The sequence below is a fragment of the Aspergillus stella-maris genome (assembly GCF_047715825.1).
Source record: "Aspergillus stella-maris strain CBS 113639 unplaced genomic scaffold BDV14scaffold_5, whole genome shotgun sequence".
Lineage (NCBI taxonomy): Eukaryota > Fungi > Ascomycota > Eurotiomycetes > Eurotiales > Aspergillaceae > Aspergillus > Aspergillus stella-maris.
Window position 1 is genome coordinate 210,010 of NW_027396799.1, and position 17,800 is coordinate 227,809.

The 17,800-nt window shown below is 52.5% G+C and overlaps 9 protein-coding genes and 1 non-coding gene across 10 annotated transcripts; 5 read left to right on the forward strand and 5 right to left on the reverse strand.

The window, feature by feature from the left end:
• Positions 1 to 898: 898 nt before the first annotated feature.
• Positions 899 to 2,998, forward strand: BDV14DRAFT_102012 (PWWP domain protein). Its single transcript, XM_073765509.1, has 4 exons — positions 899 to 1,527; positions 1,590 to 1,950; positions 2,003 to 2,213; positions 2,270 to 2,998. Exons 1-4 carry the CDS (start codon positions 1,040 to 1,042, stop codon positions 2,860 to 2,862), a joined length of 1,653 nt encoding a protein of 550 aa, XP_073632245.1. The 5' UTR covers positions 899 to 1,039; the 3' UTR covers positions 2,863 to 2,998.
• Positions 2,999 to 4,683: 1,685 nt separating this feature from the next.
• On the reverse strand, positions 4,684 to 7,075 carry ppmA (type 2C protein phosphatase PTC7). The gene has a single exon (XM_073765508.1). It carries the CDS (start codon positions 6,446 to 6,448, stop codon positions 5,105 to 5,107), a length of 1,344 nt encoding a protein of 447 aa, XP_073632246.1. The 5' UTR covers positions 6,449 to 7,075; the 3' UTR covers positions 4,684 to 5,104.
• Positions 7,076 to 7,102: 27 nt separating this feature from the next.
• On the forward strand, positions 7,103 to 9,167 carry BDV14DRAFT_165551 (putative pre-mRNA splicing factor). The gene is made up of 3 exons (XM_073767344.1): positions 7,103 to 7,317; positions 7,449 to 7,482; positions 7,569 to 9,167. The coding sequence occupies exons 1-3, from the start codon at positions 7,276 to 7,278 to the stop codon at positions 9,065 to 9,067; spliced, it is 1,575 nt and encodes a 524-aa protein (XP_073632247.1). The 5' UTR covers positions 7,103 to 7,275; the 3' UTR covers positions 9,068 to 9,167.
• Positions 9,168 to 9,458: 291 nt separating this feature from the next.
• On the reverse strand, positions 9,459 to 10,356 carry BDV14DRAFT_196109 (uncharacterized protein; the record flags this gene model as incomplete). The annotated part of the gene is made up of 2 exons (XM_073772367.1): positions 9,459 to 9,905; positions 9,988 to 10,356. The coding sequence occupies 2 exons, from the start codon at positions 10,354 to 10,356 to the stop codon at positions 9,459 to 9,461; spliced, it is 816 nt and encodes a 271-aa protein (XP_073632248.1).
• A 28-nt stretch (positions 10,357 to 10,384) lies between these two features.
• Positions 10,385 to 11,378, reverse strand: BDV14DRAFT_196110 (uncharacterized protein; the record flags this gene model as incomplete). The annotated part of the gene is made up of 2 exons (XM_073772368.1): positions 10,385 to 10,501; positions 10,623 to 11,378. The coding sequence occupies 2 exons, from the start codon at positions 11,376 to 11,378 to the stop codon at positions 10,385 to 10,387; spliced, it is 873 nt and encodes a 290-aa protein (XP_073632249.1).
• Positions 11,379 to 11,756: 378 nt separating this feature from the next.
• BDV14DRAFT_196111 (uncharacterized protein) lies at positions 11,757 to 12,162 on the reverse strand (the record flags this gene model as incomplete). The annotated part of the gene is made up of 2 exons (XM_073772369.1): positions 11,757 to 11,972; positions 12,019 to 12,162. The coding sequence occupies 2 exons, from the start codon at positions 12,160 to 12,162 to the stop codon at positions 11,757 to 11,759; spliced, it is 360 nt and encodes a 119-aa protein (XP_073632250.1).
• On the reverse strand, positions 11,760 to 12,485 carry BDV14DRAFT_165555 (uncharacterized protein). The gene is made up of 2 exons (XM_073767345.1): positions 12,019 to 12,485; positions 11,760 to 11,972 (listed from the first exon to the last, which is right to left on the reverse strand). Exon 1 carries the CDS (start codon positions 12,473 to 12,475, stop codon positions 12,215 to 12,217), a length of 261 nt encoding a protein of 86 aa, XP_073632251.1. The 5' UTR covers positions 12,476 to 12,485; the 3' UTR covers positions 11,760 to 11,972; positions 12,019 to 12,214.
• Positions 12,486 to 12,501: 16 nt separating this feature from the next.
• On the forward strand, positions 12,502 to 12,574 carry BDV14DRAFT_t23. Its single transcript has one exon. It is a non-coding gene; the product is annotated as a tRNA-Lys (tRNA).
• A 167-nt stretch (positions 12,575 to 12,741) lies between these two features.
• Positions 12,742 to 13,593, forward strand: BDV14DRAFT_196112 (J-type chaperone JAC1; the record flags this gene model as incomplete). Its single annotated transcript, XM_073772370.1, has 1 exon — positions 12,742 to 13,593. One exon carries the CDS (start codon positions 12,742 to 12,744, stop codon positions 13,591 to 13,593), a length of 852 nt encoding a protein of 283 aa, XP_073632252.1.
• A 1,251-nt stretch (positions 13,594 to 14,844) lies between these two features.
• BDV14DRAFT_102099 (uncharacterized protein) lies at positions 14,845 to 16,751 on the forward strand. Its single transcript, XM_073765510.1, has 2 exons — positions 14,845 to 15,047; positions 15,165 to 16,751. Exons 1-2 carry the CDS (start codon positions 15,022 to 15,024, stop codon positions 16,648 to 16,650), a joined length of 1,512 nt encoding a protein of 503 aa, XP_073632253.1. The 5' UTR covers positions 14,845 to 15,021; the 3' UTR covers positions 16,651 to 16,751.
• Positions 16,752 to 17,800: the final 1,049 nt, after the last annotated feature.

Sequence of the window (17,800 nt, forward strand, 5' to 3'; positions counted from 1 at the left end):
TATGCTTCACTCTCCCCATTGAAACAGGGCCAGCGGGCTAATTACAGAAGGCAGACGTTAAACGAGACTGATCTGAAGTTTCGCGACCCTTATCATCAATTGTTTGCTCCCTAAACGCGTACGCAGAGTTACGCGTCGGTGCATCGCGAGCAACAGCGACCCTTTGGACCACATCTTTCTACCGGTACGAGAGTACGAGAGAGACCACACGCTTTGTAGCTTCTCCGCATTCTAAGGGGGCTGGAGGATCGTCTACCGCCCAGACCGCGTGTGAAGTTTCATCAACCATCGCTGCAACACAACCTCCTTCTGCTTTCATCGCGCCCTCGTGCACCCTTCAAGTGTCATCAGGTTGAGGAATCCAGCGCTGTTGTTGCTACTTCTTGAGCGCCGTTACTACGGGCCCCTACTGCGTAAGTGTTTGCATCCCGTGCTACGGAGCTCGCGCTAACTCCCTAGCAGAGAAATTTCTGATCCATCGAGAAACGGAACCCCTGTACTGAGAAGCAAGAAGCGCATCTTGTGTCTGGCGTTGATAAATTTGCGCTGTTGCGGTGCTTGACCGTTGCGTCATTTACGGGCGAGCGTCCCTTTTTCCCCCAGTGCAACGCGTTGTCGACTTCCCGCCTCCCGGCGTCGCGACCTTCTCCACCACTTTCTCTCCCACCGAAAACCACCTCGACCTTTCCACCATCTCCGGCAGGAAGGCCTTGGCTTCGTTCTCATCAACCAAGTTCCTCTCTGCTTTTCTATCATATTATTGAGCTTCGTTGCGAACCATGGCTGAGTCCAATACCACCTCCTCGGCACCTGGGCCCGACGCTGCTGCGGCGCCTGCTGAGCGCGCTCCTGCAGACGTCAAAGCTACCCCCCAGGAGTCAGCGACTGAGTCCACCAAGGAGAGCACAGAGAAGGACGCCAATGGCGCGGAGGAAAAGCCTGCTGGTAAGTGCAGTTCAAGCTTGCTCTCGGTTTCCTGGCCGTCGACCGCCCGTCGCGATCGCGTGAAGCTGTGTTGTACCTGGCACCTGCGTTGAGAATGGCTTGGCTAACACCTCGTTCCTCATTCGAAGACACCTCCGCTCAAGAAGACAAGAAGGAACCTACAGACGCCGCCGCCGAAAAGCCTAGCACAACTGACGCCGAAGCTAAAAAATCCGAGGAGGATGCTGCTGCCCCTGCAGAGTCTGAGGCCGCCAACGGAACACCTTCATCAACCAAGAAGTCATCTTCCAAGCGCAAGTCTACGGGCGGAGACACCAAATCGAAGCTCAATCGCAAAAAGTCGATGACGCGCATCACCCAGCTCGATGCTAAGTCTGGTGACTACTACCTTGCGCGTCTTCGCAGCTTCCCGCCGTGGCCGGCCATTATTTGCGACGAGGAGATTCTCCCTCAGACCCTCCTGCAGACGCGCCCTGTGACCGCCGCGCGCAGCGATGGAACATACCGCGAGGACTACGCTGATGACGGCAAGCGTGCTGCCGAGAGAACCTTCCCCGTCATGTTCCTCCAAACGAACGAATTGTACGTGCTTTCTTCTACGCGAATATTCTCCGATGAGCGACGCTAATGCTAATTCCTCACAGTGCCTGGATTCCTAACACCGACCTCTCTCCCCTCGACCCTACCACCTGCCAGGACGTTTCAGAGAAGGGCAAGTCCAAGTCGCTTGTCGCTGCTTACAAAGTTGCTGCAGAGAACAACGATCTCGCACACTTCAAGAACATGCTTTCAGATCACCAAGCCGCCATCCAGCAAGAAGAGGAGGAACTGGAAGCCCAGGCTGCCGCTAAGGCCGCGGCCAAGGCTGAAAAGGAGGCCAAGAAGAGCAAGCGAAAGAGCATGCAGATCAACGACGACGTGGATATGGAAGACGCAGATGAGCCGAAGCAGCCCAAGAGCTCTAAGAAGAGAAAGAAGGACGCTGATGCCGAGGCCGAGGAGAAGGTAAGAAACATCAACATTCCCCTGTCGATTTCACACTAAGAAGCTTCAATAGCCCGCTAAGACACCAAAGACCGGCACCAAGCTGAAGCTCACGACTCCCAAGAACCCAGCAGATGAAAAGAAGGCCTCTGCCTCCAAGGGCAAGAGCGCAAGCAAGAAGAAGAAGGGTGCCGCTGCCGATGACAGTGACGAGTCGCCCGCGGCCAAGGAGCCCGAGCCCCAGGTCAACCTCGAGGAAGCCAGGAAGAAAAGAGAGCGAGAAGGTATGCCATCCCCCCAATCAACACACAATTCCAAACTCTAATGAGCTATATAACAGTCCTCTTCGTCCGCCACCGCCTCCAGAAGGGCTTCATTTCGCGCGACCACCCACCCAAGGAAGAGGAAATGGCCACGATGTCAACCTACTTCAACAAGCTCGAGAAGCTCAACGACCTCGAGGTCTCCATCATCCGCGAAACCAAGATTCACAAGGTTCTCCGCATGATCATCAAGCTCTCCAGCATCCCCCGCGATGAGGAGTTCAACTTCCGGAAACGCGCCCTCGATATCCTCTCCAAGTGGAAGAACGTCTTGGACTCTGACCGCGGCACCCCCTCTCAAGACAAGGAGAAGGACGCCAAGGATGAGGGCAAGCCCAAGGCAAACGGCGTGCACAAGGAGAAGGATGCCGACAAGGACGACGACACTAAGCTCGACACACCCGACCAGGATACCCCCATGCCTGACGCCGAGAAGGAGAAGGCCGAAGAGACGCCGGCGCCAGCTAAGGACGATGCCGAGAAGGTGGTAGATCCCGAGGCTGCTACCGAGGAGACGGGCGAGAAGGACAAGGGCGAAGAGAAGGAAGCGGAGACAGAGAAACCAGCAGAGGAAAAGTCAGAGGAGAAGACCGCTGAAGCTGCGGCGTGAGCCACTCACCACTAACTGATGAACTAATATCTATCTGCTATGCACGGCATGGTAATCTTGGTTGGTGTTGGTACAAAGTCAAACGGATACCTATGATGTTCAGTTGCTCTCCTCATTTCATTACTCTTCCTGTTTCCTGTATTTTCTCTCTCTCTCTGTATGCGAGTCCCAGTCTCTTATTTACTTTACCCGCTTTTCGCCGTCTTTGATTGCCCAGGTAACTAGTTTAGTCTCAGTCAATATCTCTCTATCTCTCTTATTCATCGTCTGTATGTGTCGCGCTTGTTATCATATCTTAGTTATTTACTATCTACCCCAGTTTGTTACTTTACCTTTTACTTTATCTTGCGAGACTTTATTCCATGGAACGAACCACTTAACTCTCATCCCATCCATTGTCTTTCTTGCCTATTTTGCGTTATTCGCGCTGAGTTTGGCTCTACTGGACTGCTCGCTGGTCTTTCGCCATTAGTGTCAGCCGGCTGCAGCAGTAGATGTCTGTGTTTTTCTATTTTTGATTTCGGGCGAGGGAGACGGGTGAATGGATGCATGGATGCATGGATGGATTTTTCGTGGTGGTCTCTTAATATTAAAAGCTTCTTATACCTAAGTAATATACTTGTTCTGTTGAATCTTATGTAGGCTTATAGACTTACCTAATTTGAGTGAAGTAATACAACCTGCGAAATCGAACATACAACCACAAGAACTAACAAGACATTAAAGACGGAATGGAAACTCCTGTGGATTCTTTCGTTCCTCTAACCACCTCCATTCTTTCTCCTCCCCACAGCCAGTTGCAATAGACGTCACACCGGCTCCTCAAACTCAGCAAGATCAACCACCGGCAAATCATCGCCCGTGGGCTCCCCATCATCAATCAACCTCTGCCTGAGCCTAAAAACCTCCAATAGAACATTAACTTCCTCATCGCGCCGCTCCATCAAATGGTCCCACACGAGCTGGAATCCCGCCGGCAATATCCTCACATGGTCATCAAAGTCCCCAATAGCATTAATCATCCTCCACCACAGCATATGAGGCTTATCAGGCATGCCATAGTCGCGGCAGAATAAGCGCAGGAGACCCTCACAGAAAGAATCGGGTTAAGGGTCTGCACCGCTTGAGGTGAAGGCCAGGCGCGCGGGAAGCGCGAGGCATCATTCGAGAGAACGAGATGTGGATGGTTAGGCGGCGGCGGCGAGACAGTGAGTTCGGGCATCCAAAGAAGCACATCGGACTGTTTGTGCAGGGAGACAATGATCCTGCTGTATTCCGGCTGGAGGTGGAAGTGTGACTGCGCGACTAGGTGGCGCATGTTCCAAGCCTGGACTTCGTGGACGTGACGCGGGTCCACGGGGTCTCGAATCGCGAGCAGTTCTCTGCAGTTGGGGTTCATGCAGAGGGGGAAGGCCCTTTCGCGGAGGGCTCTTTCTGCGTCGTCAATGCGGGTGTCGGGGACAGACTGCTCAGGTTGTAGTCTCCGTTTTCCAGGGCGTCGGTGATGCTTTTATGTTGCGTCGCTCATTGGGGCTTTTTTTGTCATTGTGTGTTTGAGACTTCCTTCAGCATACCGGCCTTCAAAAGAAGGCACAAGAGCCTCGCAGGGAGGGGGAGGGGAAGAGAAGGTGAGACTGAAGTGACAAAGCATTGCCTTACTTGGCAAGGAGGAAGCATAATAGATGGTTCAAGGAAATGCACTGATATTGTTACATACAAAGCGTGAAACTCTATCAATCAAGGGCAAAGATGTGCTTTGCTGGGCTCCTCTGTCCTTTCTCCCTTCTTCCTTGCCCATGAAAACGTTCGTACCCGCCCGGACGGTCTGGTACTGAGGTATCCAATCGGTCCAATGCGAGCTGGGCCATGGTTTGTGGTCATTGGAGTCACGGCTTCAGTATTTTGGTGAGCGAGTTGGAGTTTTGAGGTTGAAGTCGTCGAGATACACTCGTCACGTGTCCGTGGGTTATGGAACGCACATTACCTAAAATGCAAGAGGAAGAGGGAGACACGAATAATAAAGATTAAAGCGCTCGCGCAGTGGAATATATCTATCATCTATACCGAACTGTAAACCTGTACCTATACCGAAGAAAATGCAGTAAGTGGTAAGTAAATAAGCACAAGGAAGTAAAACGATATCCCAAGACCAAGAACAACAGCAGAACTCCCTTCACTCCGCCATGTACAGAAAATTCAAAATCACCAGAGGTAGAGAAACAACAATCACATAGGATCATAGCTATTCTCCCACAGCAACAATAACCAAGACTGCAATGTCATCGACCTTTCCTCCCCGGTAGTAATCACCAGGGTAATACCGCTGAGCTTCCTTTGCAAAGGGTCCATCCCGGCGGTGATCCATGCTTGCGAGTTTCGCTTCGCCGGCAATTGTAGCTGCGATGAGAGATTGCAGGGTATATGAGGCGTCGTGTGGGTTCGAGGCTGTAGCGGGCTTGTTGCTCTTTCCTGATGCTGATTTCGAGTTCGATGGGGAGATTATAGATGAGAGACCCTCTGGGCCTGTAAGTCGCAAGAGCATCTCGCTGTCTGAGGGTTCGATGCCTGTTGATGCTGTCCAGGCCCCTGTGTACAGCATACGGCTTGTAACGAGCTTAAGGATATCCTGGTTATTGAGGTTATCGAATACGCCGTCTGTAGCGAGCATGAGGACGTCTCCATGCTGCATGGTAAGGTTCGTCGAAACAGCATCGCGCGGGAAATCTTCCAAAAATGAACCGCCGAAGATAGACGCCTGCCGGCGCATGCGCGGAGGAATGATGCTCAGCTGGTAGGGCGTGTTGAACCCGTGTGTCTGCGGGTTGGAGTAGTGGTGCACTGCTGCCTGGCGGAGAAGGACAGAGCCCGAATCACCTAGGTTGGCAAGCTCAATGCGGCCGTCGTTGAGGCCGACGCCGACAGAGGCCGTGCTACCCCCCGCGCGGATGGAATCGTCTTCAACCACGCGGTCGTAGCCGGCTTGGAGAAGCTGTTTGGCTCGTAGTTGTTCGGCAGGTTCGGTCCAAGAAAGCGCCGTTTGCGCCATGTAGTCGCATAGGGCATGCGAGAAGTCTGCCGGGTCGACGCGCGACTCTGTCCACCCTCCTACTCCGTCTGCGACTGCAAAGGCTATTGGGCCATCGGCTGATGTCGATGAGCCGGATTTTCCGACTGTGCTCACGAAAAATGCATCCTCCCCGCTATCCGGTCGTCGTTTTCGCTTTACCTGGGGGTCTTCGGTGTCGACTGCCACGCCAAGCGCGTCATGAAGCTCCGGGTTGAAATTGTGTGCATTCTTGGACGGTAGGAATCGACGGCTCTTGCCGGAGGAGGCGGCCGCAACGCGGTATGAGATTCGTGGGGTTTGCGAGTTGCATTGCGGTGTCGAATGAAAGGCTCTTCTCGATTGTGGTTGAAGGAGGGATCGGAATGCCCTGGGTGGGTGCGGAAGGCGCCGGAGGAGCGATGATCTGGCTGCAGGAGAGCAGAGGACCCCTGTTCTTCCTGTGAAGCTCTCGCGCGCGATGGCCTGTAGGCTACTGCAGGTCGAACCGCAGGCTCTACTGGGCCTGACCGTCAAGATCATGAACGTATCGTCGGACCGTCACGGAGGGTCCCGTTCGTTGCTTTCAAGGACCCTCCAAAGGCCGTTCGCGAGGAGAAGGTATGAGGTGCGACGTTCGAGCCAGGGGCTTGTTCTAGGACAGTTTTCGGTCAATGACGCGCATTGAGGATATATTCGAGCCGATAACAGACTGTATTTGAGAGAAAAGGTCGTGAATCCGAGAAAAATTCCGCAGTTTCAACGAGCAGTTCAAGGGACGATCGCAGTGGATTTTTCGGCGACTCTGACGTAGGAGGTGCAAAGTGGATTGGCAGACCGCCTGCAACTGATTCGCAACCCTCAAAATGAAATATTCTGTATTAGAGGATGTTGCGACAAAGAATCGCTTTCAAAACCTCCTTCACTTGGTGTGATAAAGAAAAGAACCGCGAGTAGCCGTTTGCTGGAGAGTTGAAGCCAAGTCGGCGCGGACCAGAACCGGACTGCAGATAACAACCATAGTAGAAACCCGTAGTAAAGAGCTCGATAAGGTCCCTAATCCGAGACTCAATCGCCAGTGAAAGACCGGGCGATCATTTAGGATCTAGTTGTTTCCTTGTCCGGGGTGCAGTGGCCTGAAAGACGTGGAGGTGAAGCTGGCTTGTCGACGAGGTTGATCGGTTTGTTTCCGCTTTTCAGAATTTCTGCCTTTCAACTTCAACTTCAACTTCACCACTTCCTATAGCCCGCCATAGCTTTCTCCCACATCTCCTCGCCGTCATCCTCAGGCTGTACTCCTTCTTTGAATCAACTGAATCTTGCGATCGAACTCAAGGGCCTCTGACGAGCGCCCGCCCCCAGTGCCCACCATGATGCACCCGTCGAGACAGGCCTATGTGGAGGAGGCAGAGGTAAGAGCTCCCTATGCGTCTTTCGCGGCTTCTACCACGAGTTGCTTTCGAGTCATTGCTTGGAATCTTGTTTACAATCTTTTCCGTTTAAGGTTCCATGGCCCCGACTGACCTTATGCCGTTGCTACTAGGAGATGGACACAGGCATCAACCTAGCTGATCTACGTGAGTATCCAATATTCACCCACTTCACTCACTTCACGCCAACTACGCCACTCTTACTCTGAAAGTTGCTAACATATTTGTTCCAGCCGTCGACCGCGACTATGTCATCCCCCCCTCCGCAGCCGGCATCCCCGCTGAAAAAGCCTCCGCCATCATATCCCAATTCGAACGAAAACGCAGAGCCGCCGCAATGGCCGTACCAACAGACGATATCCGCGTGCGCATGCGCCTCCGAGAACTCGGCGAACCCATCACATTATTCGGCGAAGGCCCCGCAGACCGACGAGACCGACTGCGTGAGCTCCTCACAGATCTAGCAGAGCAGCAGGATGCAGCGGCAGCAGAGGACGTCGAGATGGGCGAGGCAGTGGGTGAGGATGAGGAATACGAGGGTGATCAGCAGGAGGAATTCTATTCACCGGGCACAGAGGAGCTGCTGAAGGCGAGGAAAGATATAGCGCGGTATTCACTGCCGAGGGCAAAGGCGCGCGTTGCAAGGCAGAGGGAGGAGTCGACAATACCCCTACGGACACACATAAAGCACCGGAAGGCGATTAAGGAGAAGTTGGGCGGGTTCGATCTTTACGGGAGTCAGATTGCGGGTGATCGACCCGTTAGTATCGTGCGGTTTGCGCCGGACGGGCAGACGATCGCGACGGGAAACTGGGCTGGAGGTATCAAACTGCTGAGTGTGCCGAATCTAGAGGAGAAACTTTCAGTCAAGGCGCATACGGATCGAGTTGGTGGACTATCGTGGTTCCCCGGTGCTACGCTACCTGAGTCCGGCGTATCTGAATCAAGCGTGAACCTCGTCTCCGGCGGAGGAGAAGGCAACATTTGTCTCTGGTCTCTAGACCAAAACACACCACTAGCTACACTGGGAGGCCACTCCGGCCGCGTCTGCCGAACAGAATTCCACCCATCAGGCCGATACCTCGCGTCCGCATCCTACGACACAACATGGCGCCTCTGGGACGTCGAAACAACAGCCGAGCTACAACTGCAAGAAGGCCACTCGCGCGAAGTCTACACCGTTTCCTTCAACAACGACGGCTCCCTCCTCGCTAGCGGCGGATTAGACAGCATAGGCCGCATCTGGGACCTGCGAACCGGCCGCACAGTCATGATACTAGAGGGCCACATCCGCGAGATCTTCGGCCTAGACTGGGGCGTAGACGGGTACCGCGTCCTCTCTGGCTCCGGCGACGGCTGGGTAAAATGCTGGGACTTGCGCCAAGTCAAGACCACAGGCGGAATCGGCGCGCATAAGAGCGTTGTCTCTGATGTCCGGTGGTACAAGGGGAACGAGTCCGCTTCGTTCTTACCCAGTACAGAGGGGCAGGCGTCGAGAATGGACGTTGACGGCGAAGGCGCCGCGCCCGTTCAGCCTAAGAAATCGGGAACGTTCTTCGTTAGCAGTGGGTTTGATAAGAACGTGAATGTTTTCTCGGCGGATGATTGGTCGCTTGTTAAGACGTTGAGCGGGCATTCGGGGAATGTGCTTAGTGCGGATATTAGTGATAATGCGCAGTGGATTGCGTCTTGTGGGCATGATCGGACGGTGAAGCTTTGGGGGATTGAATAGGGGCATATACTGGGGTTTAGCATGGATACCTTTGAAGATAGGGATATGTCAGAATCAATGTGTATACCAATACCGAAGCATTTGAGCTCATTTATCTGGCTCCAATATCTTGAACTAAGAGTCTGAATGTAGATTGCAGATCGACTAGAGCAGCATACATACTAGAATTCGATCTCTAGCCCTGTACTCCAGTATCGAGCATCTTCTGCTCCTCAACTAACTTCTTTACCTTTATCCACCTCTCATCCCCCTCCCCCTCAAGAACCCTAACCTGCTCCTCAATCCACCCCTCAAATCCCCCATCCCCAACCTCCCCCCCAAACACATACTTCACCATCCCCCAAAGAACCTCCCTCGCTTCTCCTCTTTCTAACCCACTAGCCAACCCATGCTAAACCCTTCTCATAATCTCCCTTCCCTCCATAAACCCCGCAAGACCCTCATTACCCCTCCCTCTTAAAGACGACGCAAGAACCCGATCGTCACCCGTAATACCGGTCTTGCTCGAATATAGATTTCCCATATCAGCTGTCAAGTACCCTTGTCCGAAAGCTTCGACCGCTGGAACAACGCGGGCGATTTGCCAGTCGATTAGTCCTGTTATGTTATATTCTTCGTCTATGAGGATGTGGTCGCCTTTGTCGTCGGGGTGTTTGAGGTAGAATTTGGTTTGGAGTTGCGGTGAAATTTTGGAGCGGGGCTGCGTGAGGTTGTTGATGTTTTGGCGCAAGAGGTTGTAGAAAAGGTATGCTGCGCGCGGGTATGAGTGGTGGATTTGGCCGTCGCTTATCGAGTCCAGATACGAGTCGACTATTTTGGTCATGTACTCCGATGCTGTCTTGAAGGGCCCCGTATGTGGTTAGGTGGACGGAGCGGTTGCTTGCGACTGGTGAGACTTTAAATTCTTCCTTCTCATTCACCAAAAGCGATCCTCTTGAGTCAAAAGGGTGCTTCGATATCTCAATCATGATATCAGCAACTTGCCCCAGAACCTTCTCCTTCTGCTCGTCATTTGTCTCATGCGCATGGCAGGGTCTTCCCGGGAGAGCTTCCATGAGTATATAACCAACCCCAACCCTATTACTTGGATCAAAAGCAAGTCCATACCCAAATAACCTCGGCGCCGGAACATTCGTCCCTTCAAGGAACTTAAGCGTCGCATACTCGCTCTTAACAAGATACTCCACGAGTTCAAGTGGAGCATCACTGAATCCCGTCCTCGGGATCCGCACAATCCATTTCGTGCCGTCGTTGAAAATAAGCCACGCGTGGTAGTTCGCGCAGCCCATTGTTGCGTGCGGGCCCGTGGGTGTTTCCTCAGGGTGTGTTTTTGTTTATCTGGGTGGCGAGGCGCATGAGTTCCTGCGTGTTTATGGTTGAAAGGAGGTATGTGATTTCGTTGGTTATGGACTTTTCCCAGGCGGCGTCGGAGAGCTGGATGGGGTGTTAGTATAGGATATGAAGGGATTTGGAGTTCAGCGAGTACGTACCTCTCGCATAGATGGGCAGGTGTGGTACCGTTTTAATAAGTGTAATGCACACAGATGCATCCTACATTGTGCGCAACTCTTTCCGCAGACACCAGGTCTGGAACAGTCATCCCAGGAGCAAGTTGAGAATCGAGGTGGGTTATTATACACTTGGTTATTGCTGGTCGTCTTCCTGGTCTCATACTTCCCTCCCTGTCGACGAAACAGATCCTGGAGTTCGAGTCGTCGGGCCATTGATAGAGTCTATTCTGGCGCCATACTTCCCAGTCAAATTCCAGTTTTATACCAGTGGCTGTGGAGACGATTCCATGGAACAATGCCTCTGCTTCCTCCCAGAACACGCTCATGCCCATCCCCAGAGCAAATGAGAATCGGCGCACGAGATCCGGGCCGCTAGCGATATGACCAAGGTTTTTATCAATGCGTCCCAGTGCCTGAGCCAACATATCATCCTTGGAAGAACGACCTGATTCACCGTTGAACAAGGCATCAGTGTCAGCAGTGAATAGTGAAGGCCCAAATGCTTCGAACGCAGGTACAGATCTTGCAAACGCCCAGTCGATGATCCCCGTGATATTGTACTCTTCATCGACAAGGATACGGTCTCCTTTATCATCCATATGCTTCAGGTAAAACGGCCCATTGTCAAGGTCCGCCTCGAACGCATTCCATCGCTCTGCCTCGGCTAGTTCTTTGAGATACTTGAAGACTAAATATGCGTTCATCGGATAAGCTGAGGAAAGCTGACCGTCCCAGATCATCTCGAGGTATCTCTCTACGAATGTGGAGTAATATTCTCTTGCATTGGTGAAGGGATCCATTTGCGAGAATATTCCTATGCGGTCGCCTATAATTGATCCAAGGGTTATCTCGCCATCTGGTTGGACCGAGGGAGTGCCAATTTGTTCGAGGGGGTGCCTTTGAAGGGTACATGGTATATCTGCCCATTGATTGTAGACCTTCTGGAGTTGTTCGTCTGACGGGTCCTTGTGGAGTAATGGGGTCCCAGGAGTTCGTCGGTTAGCATGAAAGCAACGCCAACCTCGCTGGTTGGATCATTCTGCAGTCTATAGTCGTAAATTCGCGGGGAGGATTGTCGATATTCTCAAGCCATCTCAAAGTCGCACATTCACAGCTGATTATGGCATTACTGAATTCATCCGAGAACGAGGTGAATTCTGTCTAGGAATCCTTGCAAGTCAAGTCTTTCCATTCGAGAATATAATCCGCAAGTGAACGTGCATTTCGCCCATTAGGCCTTTGACCAGGGGATCTGAGGCATCGAGCTCACATGAGAGACCGTCATTGAGTCTTAAGGCTCGAGCTAGGAGTGCTTGATCGTTGACTTTGTCTCGAAGGCTCTGCAATTCTTGTGTTTGGGCGGCTTCCCAGGCTTCGTCGTCAAGAGGGTCCTTCTGCACTTGAATTAGGCGGTGATCATTTGGTTCTGGGACGGCTTACTGGGTAGTTGTGGTGGGCTGAGGAGGAGACATGGGCGGTATAGTAGTGTTGCATATAACGCTCACACGACCCAAGGTCGATTGCTGCTGCTTTGATACGGTCTGTTACGGTGCAGTCCCACAAGCGCAAAACATTCCTTGCCATGCTGATTTCAATGTGATTGGATCATGTATTATTGGCGAGGAGCAAGGAAGGTCTAGAAAATAGGTAGAGCGGCAAAATATATAATGGAAACAGAGAAAGCGTGGCGGTGAAAGAGCATTGATGAACAAAGCGGAGGTACTCTCAACCGCCAATAGGCAAAGAAGAAAGCAATAGACATTGTCCAGGCAGATGAATGGCCAAGTAGGCGCCTTGCATGTAGACTGTGATAGGTATCCAAACACTCGGGTCGAGCTGGTCCTCTGCTGTGCTTTGTTGTTTGTCCAATCCGGTTGAGTTGGCTGATAATGCGCATTAGTTTCAAGCTTTCCACCAATGAGCGCCCGGCTAGCTCAATCGGTAGAGCGTGAGACTCTTAATCTCAAGGCTGCGGGTTCGAGCCCCGCGTTGGGCTCATTCTTTTTTGTTTTTCTTGGTTTGGTTCCATCACCGCCGTCATCCGCCGCCGGCCGGTCAGTGTCGGACTTACCTTTTTGCCTCGTTTATATTCCGAAGTCATTCCCGGCCAAACTGCGCATTGTCTTTCCCTCGTCCTGTTTGAGATCAGATAACATCAGCGCCATGGCGTCCATTCGCTCGCAACGAGTTTTGCAAAGACTCACCTCTTCGTCCCGGTCAACAGCTTCACCGCGGGCAGTCCTCACGACGTCACCGTTCAAGACATCAACAACAGCTGCCTCTTGCGCGCCCAGCCAGAACCAGCTTCGACCGTCTTCAAGCTCAGCGATCGCTAAGCAACCACGCTTCCTCTCACACAACCGCACCTTCACAACGACCTCACGAACCCTGAACAACAACACCACCACAACCGCAGACCAAGAAGAACCAACCCTCCCCAACGCCCCCAACACAAGCACATACTACACAATCTTCCCCTCGACCCTGCCATCTGGGCCCCCACCCCACGTCCCCTTTAACATCGACACAGCAACACTCCGCCGCGAATTCCTGCAGTTACAAAACACCCTGCATCCCGACAAATACCCCCCCGGCCCACAAAAGAAACAAGCGGAGACGCTTTCAGCCACAATAAACGAGGCTTACCGGACATTGCTTGACCCACTACTCCGAGCACAGTATATCCTGCGCACGTTTCATAACATCGATGTTACAGCTGAAGATGGTGCCGGATCGCACCCGCTTGATCAGGAATTGTTGATGGAGGTTATGGATGTGCAGGAGGCTATTGAGGAGGTGGGCGATGGGCCGGAGGCGGAGAAGGTGATTGAGGAGATGAAGGGGGAGAATGATGAGAGGGTCAAGGGGTGTCTCGAGAGTTTGGCAAGGGCGTTTGATAGTGGGGATATTGAGGGGGCGACGGGGGAGGCGGTGCGATTGAAGTTTTGGGCTGGGGTTGGAGCGGGGTTGAAGGAGTGGGAGCCGGGAATGGGGGGGATCAAGTTGGATCATTAGCTATCTTCTGGGATATTGAGAACTGAGGTGGAAAGAGGTAGATGGGTGGAACTGTACTATACAATTGCTGCGGCTAGATCTTACTAGATCACCCCTCTCTCTGGCTTGGTGGTTCGAGCGATGAGCTCTATGTGAATGTATATCGAATGCCAGGGAAGATTGCGATGATTGTTCGAGGGGAATTTATTGCGATGGCTACCGCTATCAATATTTTGGGGGAACCCCACGCCAATATGAGTTCGAACGACCAAGAAGATGTTGGACATCACATAGCGAGCTTGCAGCAGTAGAAGAACTACCAAATGGATGGCTCCAGCTTTGGGAGGCTGATCTAGAGGCCACTTGCCAGGCCATAGACAACCGAGGCGAATATGGTCCTGGCCGACCGATATGGAAAGAGCTATGAGACTGCACAAGGCGACAATGACTGCATGGTACTAAACCACATCGGCCAGCGTTTCAGCAATATGCATGACGCAGAGCCAGCATGCATTCCCCATATGCAAAATATACATATTTCACCTGCAGAGGGCGCGTGATAAAGTAGACTGGGCTATGCGACATCTACGGTACCCAGGACAACTTACTATGCAGATGGGAACCACATTTAGTGCTAAGTTCCTCTGCAAACTGCATAGGGCCATAGGGTTGACCGCTATATCGGCGGGTCCGGGAATTTCGAGGTTCGCCCCGTCCGGCGCCAGCAACCGTTGGGTCGTCAGGGTCTGACCGGTCTTCCTGACCCATTGGGCAACAATCACCCAAAACCGAAGCTTGGAGTCGCCCTGATAGTGCCGCTGCCAGCGAGGACATCCTAGTCAATGGCCACGACCTCGTTTTTTGCTGAGTTAGCTGCCAGAATCACCACCACCCATGGAATTAGTTTGTCTCAACCGACTCCATATAGAGTAGTTGTCTGTAAACGTGCGCTGTGACCTGTTTTTGTTGGGTGGTCGCGGTGGACGAACCGCTGGGATATCCGCTTTTTCTCGCTTTCTGCCACTGCACGATGTTCGTCCAAGAGGCAGGCCAACCTCCACTATAATCACGCGATAAGAGCTGATCCGCTTGCATCGATGCGAATTTCGATTCAGGTCTTAGGTGGTCGTATAGCGTGCCAGAGAGCTGGCGGTCAGTTCGACGAGCCCCATCATGACTGCACACGTAGCAGGCTATCGTGACCAATTCGGATCAAGTTCCGCGCTTGCTCTCCCCCTTTACTCATATGCTAATTTCATCAGCACGGTGGAGAGAAGGCCGTCAGGACAAAGAGCGAAGGAGGGGTGGCTGGTAATCCTTATATTAATGCGACGTAGTTGTCTCGAGTAGAACGGAACTACAGGGACTTCCCGTTTGAAGTCTCTCTGCCTTGAACTTACCTCTTCCTCATCGTATCGTCATCGTCAATACCGTGAGAATTGCCGTTCAATGGATCCTGCACGCAACTTCAAGAGGTGAGTGAGCTGAATGAGAGGGGAGGGGATCCTGCCTCATAACCCCTGCATCGCGCCTGCTTGTTTGCTTTTATCGCGTGGCTTCCTTCTTCTAAACGGACCACTGACAGCCTGTAGCATCATAAATTCAGTTCCCTTCACATTCCTGGTCGGTCCGAACCATACAAAGCTCACCATCCAGTCCGGCCTTGCCCGCCATGTCTCGAAGCCCCTCGACCACCTCATCAACAGCGGCAAGACTCGCGAGTCAAAGCATCAAATTGCCATTCTAGAAGATGAGGATGTGGAGACATTTGTTGCATTCTGCGAATATGCATACACCGGTGACTACGATGTACCGCCACCAGGATCTCGCGAAGACGAGAGGGAGCAGGACATTATCAACCCACCGTTCAACGGCATGTATCCAGGACAGACTGGCGCATCAACACCGGCAGTCAACCTAGGCTCGCCGCGGGAGCCTACCGAGGCTTTTGACAATGGTACGCCAGAGGCAGCCCTTAACGACGATGAAAAGCAACTGGGCGATGCGGTGAAAGACAAAGATGAGGTGGTTACCCCAAGACAACAAGCCAGCCAGGAAAATGAGGCAGAATGGAAGCTCCCAAAAAGCCCGGAGTTCAAGCCCTTGGACCAACTTGCTTCACCCCGCGAGGCGGAAGGCTCACCCACCCCCTCTGCAGGTTTTGCGCAATCTCGAGGGAGGAGACGGCGTAGGGGTAAGGGCAACAATGAACAGGGGTTCACTGAAGACCCTGCGGCTAAGCTCACACCTCCACGCACACCCCCTGGTGCCACACGGGTCGACGCTGAAGAGGTCCTGGCTGCAGAATCTACCGGGAGCCCCCACGCCATGGCCGAGACCGAACAATCCACCATAGTGATGGATCATCCCGCACCAACCCCCGGCAACGACGGAAACGGCGTGAATGAAAGTGGATATGAGGGACATGAGCATCGACAAGAGGAGAACTCGACTACAAGCCGAGTGCGTCCAGTCATAGATACCTCGTTCGCCAATCAGCAGTTCTCTCCTCGACACGGGAGAGGCAATTCCCTGTGGGATGAATTCACGGGTATCGAGGACACAGACTTCCGCTCATTAACCTGCAACGCGAACCCCCCAAACCCACTTCCCGGAGTGGTATTACCCTACTTGACCTTCCATGCAAAGCTGTATGTTTTTGCAACGCGCTACCTGATTCCCAACCTCGCACAGCTGTGTTTGCAAAAGCTTCATCGCGACCTTCTGAATCTGGCATTCCCCGACCCAGACCCTCAGAATCAGTACGCGGAGCAGCTAGTCCTGACCACGACCAAGGCAAGGATGATTGTTGATCTTCTCAACTATACCTACACTAGCACGACACGCCTGGAACCGATCACACCCTCGTCCGCCACTCAGCTTCGTGACAACGAATTGAGGAGGCTTGTTGTACATTATGCCGCATGCAAGGTGCGAGACCTCGCAGTGTATTGTCCCCCAACGGAGCCCATTTCTGGCTCCACAAACTATCCGACGCGGCCGTCTGCTCGAGGCTTCCGTGCTCTTCTGGATACTCTCCCTGAGCTTGCGTCAGATCTGATATACCGCATGATATAACGACCACCTCACTCTGCGAACAGTTGCGACAAACACTGCTAGAGATTAACGATGAGAATGTTTTGATGACACTATAACGATACTGAATCAGAATGAATAACTTTTTCGAAACGCATGGACCTGCGGTGTTGGAGTTGCTGCATGGATTGATGTTCTTCCCGCCTATGATTTCGTTTGATTTGTCTTTTGGCGTTGCGCTCGATGTTACTGGGATTCAGTTCTGCTAAGCGAAGTTGCATCGCATCAACCTTGTTGAAACATAGATTGGTTGCGAAAGGACCTATTTCCCTATTCGGTATGATGAAGAGACGGCAGTGGCTGCATAAGTCGGGAAGATCTTCACACTTGTGCGCCGAGATGATATGGGTTCTCGGCACTCAGTCTCGACCATCAACCCCTCCCTCCACTACGTATTTTGTACTTTGCATGATGCACCACTTGTAACATATCCCCCACCATGATGCAAATCGGGGTAATCTAATGATCGACTGCCTTATCTTGTTCGGGGTATAGCCGGGTCTTCCGGGTCCCCATCGTGATCGCGACTCTTCAACTGCCTTGCCCCCACTGAGGAGTCAACGTTGGCACGCCTTGAAGAGCATAACGTCATTTGCTGTGTCGGATTTGCCATGGGAATGGTTTGCGTAGAATCATGCACCACGAAGTAGAACGATGCGTTGAGGATTGACAACACAGTATCATAACGGGCCTAAATTTGGACAACTGCGACTCAAGGTCCACAGCATGGGCGGCAGCACGTGCGCGGTAGAGCCCTTTCGCGTTTGCTGAAGTAAAGTAAGCCGAACTTTGGAATGCTATCCCGTATTCCCGGTGTATCTGTGAAACAGAGTAGTAAACTCTTGGTGGAGATAGCACCTTCCACCGAGGTCGATTACGTCGGGTAGCCTGGGCCATGAGCACAGGGCATTGCCGTCAAGGTGTCAGTTGGTCATCATTTTCGACACTATTGAGTATTGACTGATAGATTCATCTCTCGGATATCTCCAGGATCTCAGAGCCCTATCTCCGTCCCGGTGTGAAAACAAGGAGGGTACCCATCCAATTGCTGTTTGGGCAATTTCGAGGGTGTTGATAGAGATTGCCGGCTAGGGTGATTTCGGGCTTGGCATTTGGCCACTGAGCAAGCTAT